General features: G+C 38.8%; 1 protein-coding gene across 3 annotated transcripts in view; it reads right to left on the bottom strand.

Moving 5' to 3' along the window:
* Positions 1–39: 39 nt before the first annotated feature.
* LOC129928067 (uncharacterized) overlaps positions 40–19,136 on the bottom strand; it is a 36,666-nt gene continuing 17,569 nt past the window's right edge. For all 3 annotated transcript variants that reach the window (XM_056040346.1, XM_056040355.1, XM_056040365.1), the window contains exon 3: positions 40–748. In XM_056040346.1, the coding sequence (XP_055896321.1) occupies positions 163–748 (586 nt within the window). In that variant the 3' untranslated portion in view covers positions 40–162. The remainder of the gene's footprint in view (positions 749–19,136) is intronic.

Genomic DNA, 19,136 nt, shown 5'->3' with positions numbered 1-19,136 from the left:
AAAGTAGATATCTATTGTACAAAATAAACAAAGCAGAACTAAAGGGTTCATCTTATTCAATTTGGCCATGACATTATACTGTTGATTTATTTAAATACAATATCCGCTAGCCAAAGTTCAATAAATTCTTTTCTACTAGTCTATTATGTTTGACTGTAACAGTTAAATCGGTGTCAACTGTATTTGACTTCTGGATTTAATTTTATCCGTTGAATTCAGTTGTATACTTTGCAGCCACTGTGTACATTTGTCCACATTCTGGACATTGGATAGTCCTTGAGTGTGATATCTGCTGTATGTACATAAAGAGGATTCGTCATCTGTCTCGGCCTGCCACTGACGCTCACTGTCGGTCACTTCCTCAAACGGCCTGTTCTTGTAGACCCCTTGAACACGTAACTCTTCCAAGCGACGAAGATTCTCTTCTTTCAAAGGGAGATCATCGGGCAGACTGTGTCCAATAATGACCCCAGCACTGTCCAGTTTACGTCGCGCAGTAGAATGAGAGTTAAAAGATGTGGTCATAACATCTTTTCTTTGACTTCCGGGTGTTGACGGTGGACTGGGCGTAGCAGCAGCTGACCGGAAGTTATTGACTTCAATCTCCGGCAGGTCAACACACAGACTGTTACGTACGACTGGAGTGGTGTGCATAAGAATCCCATCTTGGTCAGTCATTGGGGCCATGTCACATGCAGGGGAGTCTTGTTGACAAGTTGCCGAGGCCAGTTCAGGACAGGATCGATACCTATGAAAATCAAGAAGGTCAGTTTTAAATATATTCAAATAAAAGAAATAAAATGTATTGATCAATGAAATACTTTGAAATCAGCCTATCCTACAGTTCGACAATATCAATACCAATGTCCAGAAATCCTTCTTTTAAAATCTTTTTCTTTTATAAAAGTCTAATGACACAAGGGAACTTTGACCGTCTGAGTTATCTTTTGCTTGGAGCACATCGGTAAAAAGACACCTACTAATAGACCAGTGACCGGCCAACACATGAGGTCAAGGCCAATGTATTCCAGAGGTTTAGCATGACGTGGACACGACCCTTCGGAAATGTACTGAGATAAACACTCCACGTGCAGATCGTCAGGAAAGTTCTGACATAGGCCCTTGGTGTTTGGCAAATGATACACACTAAGACCTACAATCATCTTTGGCCAATCATACACAGTAAGACCTACAAACATTGTTGGCCAGACATAAAGGCTTTGGATGATGTTTAACACTAAGGCACACTAAGGTTTCTAGCCATTCAGTGATAGCCTACACACAAAGGCCTACAAACATCATTGGCCAGTCATACACACAAAGGCCTACAAACATCATTGGCCAGTCATATACACCAAGGCCTACAAACATCATTGGCCAGTCATACACACAAAGGCCTACAAACATCATTGGCCAGTCATACACACAAAGGCCTACAAACATCATTGGCCAGTCAATAATACACACAAAGGCCTACAAACATCATTGGCCAATCAATAATACACACAAAGGCCTACAAACATCATTGGCCAATGGTGCGCAGGGTGAAATAAAAAACGAAAGATCAAGGGGGGGGGGGGTTCCGACCAAAAAGCAATATAGAGTACTAGTCGACCCACGGCGTAACATACGCCGCTATTTTGCAGGGCCTGCATTAGGTCACTGCAATCTTTGCGACCGTACTGGGCCCCACACTTTCATAGGACCCGCGCTAATTCTAAGTGTATAAACTATTAAATTAAACCATTTTATAACTTATAACAGATTTCCCACGGCCTCCTGATTTCCATGAGCTCTTGGAAATCTCCAGAAATTGCAAAATATACGAAAAAGTCCTAGAAATCTCCGAAAATTTTAAAAACTCATATAAATCTCCTGAAATATATAGACAAAAATAGTCGTTTTGGGGTGTTATTCAATAAGGAAAACGCCAATCATATGCGCGATTAAAAAAAAAACGGCATTATGCAATACCCGTAATTGTGGAATCTTGTGAAAGAAGCTTCTCGCGCCTCAAACTAATGAAGAATTACTTCGGGTCAACAATTCCAGTACATAGATTGAAACATTTGGTAATTCTTTCTATTGAGCGTGATCTAGGTAGGAAATGTAATTTTTATGATATACTGTTTGACTTCGATACACGCAGTGCTCGTAAATAATTCTGTACTTAGTAAAGAATGAATCAAATGCACATACGAATTTATTTTCTAATACTAACTCTTAATTTGCACTTATTATCCGTATCCCTACCCAAACTTGGGCCCGCCTAATTCGTTTCGCATAGTGCCCCACAATGATTAAGCCCGTCCCTGCTATTTAGTGACGGGTGAATACAGAGTAGATTACTTGTACTCCCCCCCTCTTTTTTTACGTGGGGTAAATCTAGTCCGACTTGCAGAAATAAAAGAGTGATCTTTCCATGACTCCTTGGTCACAAACGTTAAATCCGGCCCTGTTATTTAGTGACGGGTGAATATTACGTGTTCTCCCCCCCCCCCTCTTTTTTTCGCCGCTAAAGTTGGGTGGGGTATAAATAAATAAAAGAGTGATCTTTCCAAGACTTCTTGGTCACAATGGTTAAGTCCGGCCCTGCGATTTAGTGACGGGTGAATACTACTTGTTCTCCCCCCCCCCTCTTTTTTTCGTGAAGTAACTCTAGTCCGACTTGCAGAAATAAAATAGTGATCTTACCTTTACTTCTTGGTGTCCAAACTGTTCAGCCATGAAGAGAATTATATATATAGATTTTTAATCTTTCGCTATTGAATAAGTCAGAGAGATTGCATGTAGGATGAAACTATTTCTGTTGTGGGAGGGAGAGTGGGGGAGAGGAAGAGAAGTTTGACAAGAATTTACGGGTAAAAAGTATGCATGGCTTTGTCTGGGAGGATTTATAAAACGGGTCGTTCCAATTCAAGCCAATGGAGTAAACAAGAAGAATTCCAGAGAAAGAGAAGAAGAGAGAAAGAAAGAGAAGAAGAGAGAAAGAAAGAAAAGAAGAGAGAGAGAAAGAGAGTCTTTCCAATTCAAAAGAAATAGATAATAGAATTAGATACATAAAATCACATGCTTAAAAAATACGTGGAACCTTTTAAATGAGGGCCGATTTCCTTAGAGTGCAAAAAAGGGAAAAAAAAAGAAGTGTTTGACCTAATAAACAATATATGGCCTGGGAAATAAATCATCGGACATAGTCGGTGTATAACGCCCCTATAAACAAACATACACAGCATCATGGGTGTAGCCGCCCCCGCTCGTCATGAAATTCCCCCCGCAGGGCGGGGGAAACGGACTTTAATGACTGATTTTTTGCTTCGATTTTGTTTATTTTAGGTGAGATTTTAATACTAAACCATCACTTGCCCCAGCGCAGCCAAGGGGGTTTTGCAGTTAAATTCCCCTCTTTTCTAAAACTAAACAAACAAAAAATAATGCAAACGACAATCCCCAATTTCCAAAGCATAGCTAAGGAAGATTTTGATTTTAAAACCCCCTCCGAAATTTACTATAAAACCCCTCTTCAATATAAAAAAGCAAATTACTCACAAATCTTTGAGAGTAACAAAGGAGTTTTAACTTTAAACCCCCTTCAGCGGGATTTGAAGCGAAAAAATACTTCTATAAAAAAAAAGCAAATTACACACTCAAAATCCCACTAGCGTAGCCAAAGAGGGTTTTGAGTTTAAACCCCCCTTCATCGGAGTCATGCTAAAAAATACCACTTCAATATAAAAAACAAGATTACAAAGAGAGTTTGTGTTGACACACAAACTCAGAGGCGGCCCCCGTGGGAGACGGATCCCTGTCGGATCCGCATATTCACAAGGAATATCCAAGACGTGATTTTGTTTTGATTGTTAAAAGTAATAATGTTTCAAAGATTCATTTGACGTTGTAAAAAATTTTTTTTAGTCTAAATCATGGCTGTCGGGTAGTGCGGTTTGACTGTCGTTTGGATTCATCGATGGTCCCAGGTTCAAACCCTACCCGCTCCTATCCCCCGTCGTCCTGAGGGAGGTTTGGACTACAACTCTGAAGGAACATCTGATACATGTAAAACAACAAACATTCTAAATTAGACCAAGAAATTCTAGACCTAGATTCTACAATGATTTTAATTAGAACTTAAATCTAAATCTAGTTTTAAAAAATCTAGCTCTAGTGTAAAAAAAAAATCTAGATCTAGTGTAAAAAATCTAGTTCTAGTGTTTAAAAAAAATCTAGATCTAGTGTAAACAATCTAGATTAGATCTAAATCTAGCTATTGTATTTTTAAAATGCGAGTCACATTACGAGGTTTAATAAACATTACTATACCGAGTTGTTTTAGCATTTCATTTAAAGAATTTATTCCATATGATGTCAGAGGAAAAAAATCCAATACATCACACGGCCTAGTTAGACTAAAAAATGTCATCTATACGAGCAGCTTCTCGAGGGTTCATAGACATTGGTGCACCGAGTGATTTCTTTTAGCATTTCATTTAAAGAATTAACTCCATATGACGTCAGAGGAAAAAAATTCCATTACGTCACACGGCCTAGTTAGACTAAAAAATGTCTTCTATACGAGCAGCTTCTCGAGGGTTCATAGACATTGGTGCACCGAGTGAGTTCCTTTAGCATTTCATTTGATGGTTAGTTAGACTAAATATGTATATAACATATATATAAAGGGATTAAAGACGCTTTTTTTTTGTTTTGTCTGTCAGTCTGTCTGTCCGTCATGTTAATAGCGAGAAAAAAAAAGACTAAAAGTTATTGAAAATCTGATTAAAATGTAATTTCCCTTCCGAAACATTGCATTAGTTTTAAGTTTCTATATTAGATTGTTCCGGATGTTTATGTATTTATAGTGAGATACCGTTAATTAAATTTGTGGGATGGTCTGTTATGAAAATTAGATGTACCATAGCCTTATGAAGTGATTTTCAAACCATACTTTGGTGTTAGGAAGTTGTTTTCCTTAAAAATCGGAACATAATATTAACGATAATAAGATTTTCTAAAGTTTTAGCTAGAAAGTTAAATGTAGTGTAAGAGAGAAGTGCGATTTTACATAAATAGAGTTAAAATATTTTTCATAAAAAATCCGGAACAACCAATTTTCGTAAAAGAGAAATTTATTTCTTTATTTATTAGAAGAGGGATTTTAAACATTTCGAAACAAAATCCGGAACATTCTTTACCGATTAAACAACTTTTATTATGTTTCGGCAAGAAAATTAACTGTAAAATAAATTAAAAAGTGATTTTCAATAATCGTTTCTAGCCAATTACTTTCTTATTTTAAAATCCTGAACAGCCTATTGTCGATATTTTTGAAAAAAATAAAGTCATTTGACATAAATTTGTTTTAAGTTAAAAATTCGGAACAGATATGGATAAATAAACTACAGTGACATAGTGTCAAAGAATATAAGTGTAATATTAGTCAATTATGCGATTTCAAATAATCATTTGACATAATTTATTTTTTATAAAACAATATCCTGAACAACTTTATAGTTATTGAAATATAAATCGGTATAGATATTTTTATTTAGCATTTGTATGCTATTTACATTAAAAAAACCGGAACAATGTATAAAAGATGATGAGTTTTGTAATATACTAAGTCAATTCATAACCTTAGAAACAAGGCTTTATTTCAATAAAACACGACTGATACACACAATAACACAGTACAGACTGGTCACGATCCACAGACTACGATAATGCGAACACGATTACAAATACTAGCACGATTACAAGCACGGGTAACACACAAGTTCATTTAACGATCACTCCATTCACCCCTCCTTTATTTCTTTCTCGGTCTTAGGTTATAACCATGCGTATGAAGGAAAGGATCCGGAGGTATCTCTGGCGTAGACTTTTCTCCTTGCAAGTCGTAACTGTCCTGTACGGGACTCGAGTCAATATTGGCCTCTGGCATTGGGTGGCTCCGCTGTGAGTCACTGATGACTTCTGGCTGGTTGTACATCATTGGGGGTGGGACTCTGTGAATTACTGATAGTTTCAGGCACGTAGCGACTCCCTGGTGAGAGATCCAAAGAGTCACCGACCTCTTGAGGCAGAATACCGTTCTCTGGTTCGAAATAGTCGTTCGTGGAACTTTCCTTCGGCGCCAGGTGCCTAAGCGACACTGTCTCCTCCCGGCCGTTTGGAAATCGTATATGGGCGTACTGTGGGTTGCACCTAATAAGTTCAACCTCTTGTACCAATGGGTCAAATTTAGAAGATCTTACAGGGGATTTTAGTAATACTTTGCCTGGGTTCTGTAGCCAAGTAGGCAAGGCTGTTCCCGTTGGCGATCTTTTGTTGAATTTGAAGATCCGTTCGTTTGGAATTTCATTAGTAGAAGTACACAGTAATGATCAAATTGAGTGAAGTGCCTGGGGCAACACAGATTCACACTGTAATAGTTCCAACTTCCCTGAGTCCAATGCTAATAAAATAGCCTGCCACAATGTTTTATTCAACTTTTCTATTTGCCCATTTCCTTTTGCATTGTAGGGCGTTGTCCTGCTAGTGGCTATGCCCTTAGAATGTAGATATTCTGTAGTTTCTGTGGACTTAAATGATGTGCCACGATCAGAGTGGATGTAACTGGGTGTTCCAAAGAGGAAAAATAACTGGTCGAAGCACTTTATTACTGTCTTAGATGTCATATCAGGACAGGGAAAAGCGAATGGAAACCGCGAATATTCGTCAATCATTGTTAACAAATACTTGTTGCGAGTAGCTGATGGCAAAGGACCTTTAAAGTCAACACTTATTCTTTCAAACGGCTGTGTGGCCTTGATGAGCGTACCTGCAAATTCCTTATAGAATTGCGGTTTAATTCTATTGCAGGTTCTGCATTGTTGAATGGTCTGTCTGACCTCTTCAACCGAGAAGGGTAAGTTCTTTGACCTGACATAATGTAGAAGTCTAGTGACACCTGGATGACACAGGTAGTCATGATACGTCTTCAGGCTACTTTGTTTCGTTATGGTTGCACAGTGCCCTCTAGACAAGGTGTCTGCTGCTGTGTTGGCATTCCCAGGTCTATACTGTATATCAAACTTGAAGCTTGCTAGTTCCAATTTCCACCTTTGTATCTTATCGTTTTTAATTTTCTTGTCACGAGTGTCTTTAAATATGTATGAAATAGACCGCTGGTCCGTAATAAGGGTAAAATGATTGCCACACAAATAATGCTTCCATTTGCGTATGGCTTCAATTATTGCAGTGGCTTCTTTCTCTATGGCAGATTGATGCCTTTCAGTAGGTGAAAGAGTTCTAGAGAAGAATGCAATAGGTTTTCCCTCCTGATTTAAAGTGGCAGCTACTGCGATGTCAGAAGCGTCAGTTTCCACTATTAGAGGATGGTCATACTTTATGGTGAAAATTACTGCTTTCTGCAATTCTTCTTTCAAGTCTTCCAAAGCTGTTTTTACTTCTGTGGGTACAGGAAAAATTTGATTTTTCATTATAGGATACATTTTGTCGGAGAAATTTGGTATCCAGTGAGCATAATATGCCAAAAGTCCTACAATTCTTTTCTGAGACTTCAGATCTTTTGGAGGTGGCAAATCTCGCAGAGCTTGAAATCTATCAGGGTCCGGCTTCAAATGCCCTTTGGATATTTCATATCCAAGCAGCTTTACCTTCTTAGTAGCAAATACACTTTTACTTTCGTTGAAAGTTATTCCGTATTCCAGAGCTAACTTCTGAAAATGCAACAGATTTTTGTTATGGGAGTCTACATCTGTACCACATATTGTTACATTGTCGACATAGGCAAACGTGTCAGACAACTTTTCTTTTTCTATAATAGTGTCTATGGTTTTCTGGAAGCAAGTTACACCGTTAGTGACCCCAAAGGGTATTCTGCAAAACTGGTAGAGTTTACCACAAGCTTCGAAGGCTGTGTATTTCTTTTCGCTCTGTTGGATAGGTATTTGGTGATAAGCACTCTCCAGATCCAATGTGCTAAAGATTTCATACCTGGAAATTTTCTCCACCATTTCATCCACTCTAGGCATGGGGTAAGCGTCCAGGTAAGTAAATCTATTTATAGTTTGGCTATAATCAACGACCATTCGCTTTTTGTGCCGCTCATTGGTCGTGACAAGGACTTGAGCTCTCCAAGGTGATTTGGAAGGTTCAATGATACCGTTTCGTATCAATTTCTCAACTTCAGCTTTAATAAATTGTGTGTCTTGGAAGGAGTAACGACGAGATTTAGTAGCAATAGGTCTGCAATCAGGGGATAAATTTGCAAACAATTGTGGTGCCTCTACCTTCACAGCATTGAGCGAGCAAACATGAAATGCAGGTCGACCACCGTTGAATGGAATTATCAGTTCTTTGTGTAATGCGAGGAAATCTAACCCAAGCACTACATCAGTGCAAAGTTCATCTAGTAACGAAAGTTTGAATTGATTGTAAACTTCCCCTTTGTATTTTAGCGATGCCAACATGTGGCCTCTTGTGACGCTTGACAGTTGAGATGACGCCATAGAAATTTTGTGCTTTGAACGTGTCACTGACCAATCGTACTCTCTTGGTATGTTTGAAGAAATGTAGCTTTCCCCGCTACCTGTATCAATTAGGGCTTTGAGGTTCACGCCATTTACAGAGATGTGTACTGTTGATTTAGTTAAACCAGGTACAGACGAAGTAGCAATTAGTGTACTGTTGATTTAGTTAGTTAAACCAGGTACAGACGAAGTAGCAATTAGTGATGTTAGATGTGTAGAGTCCTTAATGCAGCTACAATCTTTACAAGATTGTCTTTTAATCTCGTGGCTAGGAGATGTTTTGACTTTTGTTTTGGTTATAGGAGTGTTGCGAGACCTCAAACCTTCGAAAAATGTCCATTTTTCCCGCACCAATGACACACGCAGTCTTTGGCAGGGCATTTCGCTCTGAGATGCCGACTACCTCCGCAAAAGAAACATTTAGTATTCACTGTTGCGATTGTTTCTGAGTCCACCATTTCTTCGGTTGAGATTGCCGATGACGAAAGAGATGACTCTACCAATTGAGAAGGAGTACTAAACGAACTGGATTCTTTTTGGGCCATGTCGAGAGTCTTGGCAATATCTAAAGCCATTTTCAAGTCACGGGATCTTTTCTCAAGTAGCCTCTGTCTAATTACACTCGAACGCATGCCGCTAACGAAGGCATCGCGAATGGCGTTCTCTTCATTTTTGTCAGCACTGACAGCTCGGAACTGACAATCTCTGGCCATCACTCTCAGCTTGTGTACAAATTGATCAAGACTTTGATCGACTTCTTGTTTGCAAGTTGCAAGCAAATGTCTGGCCAATGTTTCATTAGGGGCCTTCACAAATAAATTCTCAAGAATAGATTTTGCTTCTGAGTATTTAGAACAGGTAGAAATATACTGATATAAGGATGGAGACACAAAGTTGCATAGCAGGTCAAACTGTTCGCTTTCACTAGCCCCTACCTTCGTTGCGAATCTGTCAAAACAAGAAATCCAATGTTTTCATGTAACTGAAGCATTAGTTGAACTAGGATCAGCATCCAGTCTATTGGGACGCAAAAACTTGTCCATTTAAGAATGGTTGTATTGAAATAAATTGTAATAAACTAAGTCAATTCATAACCTTAGAAACAAGGCTTTATTTCAATAAAACACGACTGATACACACAATAACACAGTACAGACTGGTCACGATTCACAGACTACGATAATGCGAACACGATTACAAATACTAGCACGATTACAAGCACGGGTAACACACAAGTTCATTTAACGATCACTCCAAGTTTATTGCAACGTTTAAGCATAGAAATAAAATCTAATATAAGTTAGAAGAGCAAAAAAATATTCGCTGGCATTGATTTGTTTTTCACAAAACATCCGGAACAATCTATTATAGATACTTAAAACTATTGCAATATTCCTGAATGAAAAATTAAAGGTTAAATCAGATTTACAATAGTCTTCCTTTAGTGTTATTTGTTAATCTAATCGTGACGGACAGACCGACCAACAGACAAAACGCACAAAAATAAGCTTCTTTTATTCGGATGAGGGGCACTAAACAAAATATAAATAAAATCTGATTTTTAAAAAAAAGTTTAAGGAATTGGTTTAGCACTGTGACCTGTTGCGACATTACGCTACTGCACGAAAGTCGCTGCATAAAAAGTCCATTTTAAAAAATCTGAGTGACATTTACATACAAAGTGCATTATTAGCCTTTATAAACAAACAGAAATGTTTTCTATTAATTTTAGCAGCTAGTTGACCAGAAAAAACACCTTTAACTATTATTTATATTTGTTGTAAACATTTCTTGTACATTTTATAAACTTATTTGATTTAGTGATACTGAAAGTGCACAAAAATTGTCCATCTTTGTTAGCATATTGTAACATTGCCTCCCTTACATTTACGTAATTGTTTTAGAATTGGTGTATTTTTATGAAAAAATCGCTTGCATAATTAATTTTTAAATTAAACGGTTTGCTTTTAGAAAACCAAAAGTAGCCGTTGCACCTAAACTTTTCAAGCCGCATTTAATGGTGAAATAATATTTTTCATATCTCTTCTAGTTTTCGATATCTGAGTGTGACAGACGGACAGACGGACAGACAGACAGACGGACTTTTTGCACAAACCTAATAGCGGCTTTTTCCCCTTACGGGGGCGCTAAAAATGTAAATGACACACTCAAAATCTTTGAGCTTAGCCAAGCCAATGGGAGGTTTTGAGTGTAAACCCCCCTACTCCAGATGGATTTTTTTTTAGTTTAAAACCATGCCAGATGCTTTTGAGTTTAAAATCCCCCAACAAAGAGTTTTGAGGTTAAAAACCCCCTTTTCAATATTATTCTAAAGTAAACTACACGCACCAAATTCTATTAGCGTAGCTAAATGGGGTTTGTGAATTTGTTAGTTTAAAACCCCACAACAGATGATTTTGACGATAAAACTTCCCTTTTCGATATAAAATCTAAAGCAAACTACAGTCACCTAATTCCAAGAGCGTAGCCAAGAGAGGTTACAAAATTTCTACCAGTGGCTGGACTCCATTAATAAAGTGCAATGGATAGTCATCTGCCGAAATTGAAAAAGGCTAAATGGGGCTCAACAAAGATGACTAAGACGGATTTTAGGAGTTAGTTATAGAGATCGGGTCTCAATCAAGGAAATCCTATGCCGAACTGGGAGTCGACCCCTTGTGACAGAGCGTCGCATGAGGTTTGCGGGACATGTATTCCGACAAAATGAATTACGCATAATAAGAGTTTCAATGACATGGAGGATATTACAAGGAAATCGCAAACAGGAACATCCTAGTAAAACTTCACACTTTCATAGAGGTCCTTTGAGCAGGTGGGAAGAAGCTTCAGACATTGTCAGTTATAGATATTTGTGGAAACAACTTGCTGCTCAATGAGCCGAAAGGCGCGGAAGCATCTAAATCATAAAGAATACCACAGGTTTTGAAATAAAACTTTTTAATAGCAGAATAATGCACTGTAGATACCTCAGAATATGCATTTTTTAGGCTTTCAATACCGGAAATAGTTTCTTGGCGGCGGGGCTTCCCGGGGGAACTCATCGACCTTGCTGGCACAAGTCTACAAATTTTCCACTAATTCCAGAAAGAACCTATTCTAGGGTATAATAAACGTCTTCCGAAAGAAAACTCAGGGTTGGGGAGTAGATTGATACAATAACCCCCCCCCCCCCCCGAAATCGGGCAACATACTACAAGGGGGGGGGGGCAAAATCTAATAATTGGTTGATATATAAATAATTAGTATATATTATTAAGATAAGTAACGAATTTGTGTCATTTCTCTACTAAAATTCGCCCGTCTCCCACTTTGGGGTGGGGTGTGTGGCCGAATGAGGGGAGATCCACGTACCACCCCCTCTCCTGGATCCGCCAGTGAATGCTAATCTATATAGGTCTAATATATTTTCAAGAGCTCTTTCTTGACAGATTAATTCATTCTTCACTCACGTCTAATTCTCCCACTTGGGATGGACGAAAAGAAAATGAAAATTCAACCTGTTATTACTTACCTTGTGCTTAGACAAACTAGACTACGTTTTTATGAAGTAGAAATACTACTGTTTAATAGTAAAGATAGCCTACTTCTTTTTTTTTTTTTTTACAAGAAGCGTGGAGCATTTTGAGATGAAACTTAGTGATTCACTAGTTCTCCCACATAGGGACTATTAAAATTTAACAGTTACTCCTTAGTTGGGAAAAACCTGGCACTTCTAGAAACCAGTCAGGCTAGGCACTCTAAATGACACTAAATCCATTTGTGTTGGCTTTCTTTCAATCCAATTTTGAATGTTTCTTTTTAAAATGACGTTCTATTGTATGTTTTATTTCCTCTTCCTAGTAACGTATACTTTACAGACGTCCCTTCACGTTCGAGATATAAAAAAAATGTATAAAAGCAAACTTGATATTTTCCTATTTCCTATATTTCTATAATTCCAAATTGAATTAAGAAGCCAAATAATATCCAGACTGTATATACGATTTTTTTTTGGTGGAGGTGGGCGAGTTTTTATAATAATGTTAATATCTAGCATCACATTTGGGTATTTGCTTGATAGAGGAATAGTCCTGGAAGGATTACTGATCATAGCCTTAAATTGTTTTACATGCTTCGGATATTCCTTCAAAATAGAAAATTATTACATCTTGGACCAAAGCTTCTAAACGAAGACGGCGGTCAGGATTCGAACCCGAGACCATCGAGAAGACAGTCCATAGGGCATCCCAGACGATGTGCCAAATACACTTAACCATTACGGGGTGGCAAGAAAAATTGATAAAAAAGGAAAAAGTGGGTTTCGAATCTCGACTTGAACGTTGAAGTTGTGTTTGTGTTTGTTGAGCGCCTAAAGGCAGCACGGAAACCTTCTTCCAGACACCCCCCCCCCCCAAAGACCCACAAAAGAGATTGGACCAGAGCTTCTGCTGCAAAAGTAACAAAAGTAAGTGTTGGGGGGTTTACTGTTCCAATTCACCGTAACAGATATTACAATTTAAGTGACAAAACTATGTTACGGACTAGACAAAATACAGGCCGTCTTATTGGAAGTTCAAAAGAAAAATGGTTCTATGTGGGGAAGTGGTACTGGATGCAATTAAAAACAAAATTATGTTCCAACCATTTTATTGAAAGCTGAAAAATAAAAACTATATACATACTTCTTCTTCTTCTTCTTCTAGCCAGCTTTATTGCTGCTGAGCTGTGAGCTCTTTTGCAGACTGTGCCAAGGAAAAAAAAGTGTGCTGTTTTCTTCAGCTGTTCAGCACTGCCGTAAAGGGTGTTGGTTATGTTGGGCTGTAGTGGAAGTAGGGTCTGCCTAAGGTGGATTAGGGAGGGGCATTCAAAGAGGATATGGTTTACGGTTTCAAAGGGGTGGGCGCAATGTCTGCAAAGGGGTAGTTGTGTGGAGTTTATTTTGTTCCTTTGAGCTCCAGTGGATTTGATTCTTTTGTTAAGGTGTTATTTAGTAAAAAAAGAGGGTACGACTGCCTGTCCACTAGAGGTGCTACCCCTCCTAGATACCCCATACACCCCTCATAGATTACGTCATCACCAGACAATCTGACCGTCAGGACATTCGTGTCACCAAATCTTGCTGTGGTGCAGAGTGTGGAACAGACCACCGCCTCATCATCACAAAACTAAACATTCGTATCCAACCAAAGAGACGTCCGCAAAAATCAAAACCCCTAAAAAGGCTAAACACGGCCAGCTTAGCAGATGACAAAACTGAAAAGTCGCTTGCAGATGCAATAGAGAACTGCCTCAAGTCCACCGTTCTAACTGAATCAAATGTAGATAAAAGCTGGGAATGCTTCAAAGAAGCTATCTATAGCACAGCATTAAACATACTCGGTCCTATGGAGAGAAAGCATCAGGACTGGTTTGATGAAAACAGTATTGAGATCAGAAAACTATTAGACGAAAAGCACAAGCTCCACAAATTGTGTCTGAACAACCCAAACTCCCAGTCCACTAAAGATGCATTCACTAACATCCGCAAAAATGTGCAAAAACAGCTACGCCAAATGCAAGATAACTGGCTTAGCAAGAAAGTGGAAAAAATACAGGAATTTGCTGACAAGCACAAGAACTTCTACCATGCCATAAATGAAATCTATGGACCCACAAAGTCAGGCTCATCCCCTCTATTAAATGCTGATGGGACAATCCTATTGACAGATAAGGAAGAAATCCTAAAACGCTGGGCAGAGCACTTCGAAAAGGTTCTCAATACACCTTCCATCATAAATGAAGCGGCCATAGACAGGCTACAGCAAGTACCAATAAATGAAAAAATGGATGACCCACCTACGCTAAAGGAAACCATCTTGCCATTCAACAGCTCGCAAGCGGAAAAGCCCCAGGAGCTGACTCCATTCCCGCAGAGGTCTACAAAAAAGGTGGATTAGCCCTGATTGAAAGACTTCATAAGCTCTTCTTAATTATGTGGGAAAAAGAGTCAATACCACAAGACTTTAAAGATGCCAAAATTGTTCATTTATACAAGCGAAAAGGAAGCCGCCAGATCTGCGACAACCACAGAGGAATATCTCTTCTCTCTATTGCTGGGAAAATCCTTGCACGCATCCTTCTAAATCGGCTTATGCAACACATAGAATATGGTCTACTACCAGAAAGCCAGTGCGGCTTCAGAAAAGAGCGTGGAACCATTGACATGATCTTTGCAGCAAGGCAGCTCCAGGAAAAATGCCAAGAAGAAAATGCTGACCTGTTCTCAATATATGTCGACTTAACAAAGGCATTCGACACTGTTAGCAGAGAAGGACTCTGGAAGATCATGTCAAAGTATGGCTGTCCACAAAAATTCATAACCATGGTGAGACTATTTCATGATGGCATGAAGGCTCGTGTCCAAGAAAGTGGAGAACCATCAGAGCCCTTCGAAGTATCAAACGGGGTAAAACAAGGCTGTGTCCTAGCACCTACACTGTTCAGTATCATGTTCTCCGCTATGCTGACAGATGCATTCACAAATTGAGAAAACAACGGGATAAATATATCATACAGATTTGATGGTGGCTTATTCAACCCGAGGCGGCTTAAAGCAAAATCAAAAACAAATGCAGCAGTAATCAGAGACTTGCTATTTGCTGATGACTGTGCCCTAAATGCCTGCTCTGAAAACGATCTGAAGAGCATCGTCAGTGACTTCTCAAGAGCATGCTCAGACTTTGGCCTTACCATCAATACGAACAAGACTGAAGTCTTATATCTACCTGCTCCTGGGAAAGCCTACTCGGATCCAAGCATTACTATAAATGGACAGGATATAAACGCAGTGGACAAATTCCCATATCTTGGCAGCACACTCTCCAGAAATGGAAAAATCGATAGTGAAATCGACCTGCGTATGGCCAAGGCCAGTGCATCCTATGGCAGACTGTCTACAAATGTCTGGAACAGACGTGGTATCACCACAAACACCAAGCTATGGGTCTACAGAGCCGTCATCCTCCCTACATTGCTCTATGCCTCAGAAACATGGACAGTGTACAGTAAACATGCAAAGAGACTAAACCGCTTCCACATGACATGTCTGAGAAAAATACTAGATGTCAAATGGCAAGACAAAATACCAGATACAGAAGTCCTTCGAAGAGCGTGTCTGCAAAGCATCCACACAATCCTGATGCAGTCCCAGCTGCGATGGGCAGGTCACGTCTACAGAATGGAAGACCACCGCATCCCAAAACGACTCTTGTATGGCAAACTAAGCAAAGGAAAGCGCTCGCAAGGTGGGCAAAGAAAGCGCTTCAGGGACACCCTCAAAGCTTCTCTGAAGGCGTTCAGCATAGAGCCTGGCACCTGGGAGACAGAGGCACACGACAGAGCATCATGGCGTCACGCTGTGAAAACTGGCGCACAGGTTGCTGAGGAAAAACGAACAACGCAGGCAGAAGAAAAACGCCAGAAAAGAAAAGCAAGGCAAACGACACTAGCTCCAGCTGGAATAACCTGCCCAGTGTGCAGCCGAACATTCCGGGCTCACATAGGTCTCACCAGCCACATGAGGAGGCATAAAACCCCAGTGCAAAGTCCTCAGCCCCCTGGATGACAAAGTGGTCATCATCGAACCACGATGGACGAACTATATATTTAGTAAATGTGTTTTGATGGTTGGTTGTTTGTAGTTTAGTCCGGGTGTAATGTTTGAAAACCTGGTAATTTTTTCTCTGTTATTGGGTAGGTGGTGTTTTAGGGCTAGTTCGTCAGTAAGCTGGATCAGAGTCCTTTGCTATTTTTGGTTGTTTTTCCTATTTCTCTGTGTTAGTAATTTATTTGGATGATCGTCCTCCAACCTTCTGTATCTCTCAATAGCTTCTAATGCTGCTCTGTTGCGCCTTAACTTAAGAGGTTCAATATTGGAGTCTATTTCACAGGCTGCTGTGGGAGTAGTTCTCATACCTCCACTAATTAACCGCAAGGCTTGGTTTTGGATTGTATCTAATGATGATTGATAGGTTTTGTTGGCAGCTACTTGTATGGAGAGACAGTTATCCATTACAGATCTGACATATCCAGTGTATAACTGTCTTAAGGTTTTCTTTTCAGCTCCCCAGGATGTTCCTGCTAGGTGTTTTATTATGTTTAATCTTTGTGATGCCTTTTCTTTTAAATCTACCATAAAGTGTTTTAGAGACAGTCTTTGTTCTAGTTTTACACCAAGATATGTTGGATTTTCTTCTTTATTTATTGGCTGAGAGTCTATTTTTAGGATGTAGTTTCTTTTTGCTGTTTTGTTGCTGTGGCTAAAGATTGAATAAACTGACTTTTCTTTGTTTATTTCCATTTTCCATAATTTTGAATATGTGGAGATAGTTGTGAGGGCTCTATTTAGTTTGGATCTAGTCAGCACTGGATATTTCTCTGTAGTCCAAATTAAAAGGTCGTCTGCATAAAGTGCCTTATTGACCGAAATGAGGTCCGGGAGGTCATTCATGAAGATTAGAAAGAGAGTGCAGCTAAGGGCTGAATCTTGTGGTAGTCCTTCTTCCAAACTTTTTTTTACTAGAGATGGCACCTTCGAATCGGGTTTGGATGGTTCTATTTTTTAAGAATGCCTTGATCCAGCTGTACATTTTTCCATGGATGCCCATTTTTTTCATCTTCAAAAATAGACCTTTTCTCCACACTCTATCATAGGCTTGCTGCATATCTATAAATACTGCTGTAGTGTGCTTGTTTTCATGAAACCCTTCTACTGTGTCCTGGATAAAACGAAAGAGGTGGTCTTCTGTTCTACTTGCTTTCCTGAAGCCAGCTTGTGCATTGTGGAGTGAGCAAGTACTTTCTAGCCACCAATAAAGTCGGTTATTGATCATTTTTTCTGCCATTTTGCCAATGTTGGATGTTAGAGATATTGGTCTATAACTTTTTGGGTCTCCAGGTGGTTTATTTTTCTTTAAAATGGGTATTATGTTTGCGGTTCTCCATTCATGTGGTATGTCTCCAGTTTTCCATGTATGGTTGATAAAGTTAAGGTATACATACATTTAAACAAATCAAAGACTGTAGCCAGTGTTTAATGTTAGTATGATTATATTCTACTTGTTATCCCCAAGACTTCCAGCTTTCTTTTTACCTATTTTGTTTTTTTTCGAAAATTTCGAAAACTTGCCAATAGTTCTATTTCAAAAGATTTCATACATAGGTAGTGAACAAACTGAGTTACTATACTGTGAATCCTAAATGGACACAGCTTTAAATATTTTTTAACCAGTTCTGTATTTCCCTAAACCAGGGCTGGCGAACCTTTTTCAGTCCGAGTGCCAATTAATTTCAATTTAAAAACAATGAAGATTGTTGCGTGCCCAGTAGGTCTACTAGTGACGCCGCTATATAAAAGAAGTGCTACAGCCAGTAAGTCAACTGCATGTATAAAAACAGCTTAGTAACAATATTACTTGTTTATTCAATTTTATTATCCTGACCTACAGATTTGAAGTCTTAGGGCAGGTCAATCAGTGCGACTTCGGCTGTTGTGCGGTAGACGATAACAGTTTGATATCTGGTGTATACCGTGTATTCTTCAAAGTTACACACGCCGCACTTAGTTTATCGGTCAAGCAACTTCTGATTTAATATAATTCATTGTAGAAGATTTGCATGAGTAAGTAGACGAGAAAATTGACAGAATGGATGTTGCTACTTTTATCAGAGAATTGAAAGTTTTAGGCAGGTCATTCCAAACTTGAAGAATATCATTTTCTGCTAATATCTGAGGTTCTAATGATCCATTTAACCGTTCACGTTCAATTAATTCAAGTCGTATTCGTAAGTCAATAAATTTCTGTCTCCAAATTGCGCTGGACTGAAACTCAACAAGTTGCATTTCAAAGTCGTGTAATCCCATCCAAGAAAACATGGTCAAATCCAGAGTTTCAAAATCTACTGTATCTGGATATTTTATAAATTTGGAGGTGTACTTGAATTTTCGAAATTGTTCAAAACGCAGTGAAAATTGTTCAGCAGTTGTGTCAATTATCTCTAAAAACAATCTTTTCTGATAATCTTTGCCGGTAGTATCATGAACTTTTAAATCATCATAAAATTTCTTCAGTTTGTTAAAATATTTTAATTCTTCCTTCTCTATGTTACGTTTGTAAATCTTCAACTTTTTCTCAAATGCTGTCAAGATGTCAAATGCCTGATCGACAGATTTTCCGAAACCTTGCAACTTCGTATTATGTTCATTTAAATGGGATGAAAAATCGGTATAAAAAACATTAGTCTGATAAGCCAGTCAACATTTGTCAATTCTGAGCAATTTTGTTTGTTATTATCCATAAAGATTCGAATTTCATCAAGGCATTCCACAAACCGTTCCAGAACGTGACCTCGGCTAAGCCAACGTACGTTATTGTACATTAATAAGCCAGAGTAACTGGACTGAACTTCATTTAGCAGCTGTTCAAATTTTCTCTTATTCAAAGCACGAGCAGTAATGAAGTTTACGGTTTTTGTTACACATTTCATAATGTCTTCAAGTTCCTTTAAGCCTTTTTTGAACATAGGGCTTGTTGGTACACAATGCAGTGAAAAGTTATTAGTGGG

The sequence above is a fragment of the Biomphalaria glabrata genome, chromosome 1 (assembly GCF_947242115.1).
Source record: "Biomphalaria glabrata chromosome 1, xgBioGlab47.1, whole genome shotgun sequence".
Lineage (NCBI taxonomy): Eukaryota > Metazoa > Mollusca > Gastropoda > Planorbidae > Biomphalaria > Biomphalaria glabrata.
Note: the sequence above shows the minus strand (reverse complement) of the source record. Positions and strands in the feature narration are given on the sequence as shown.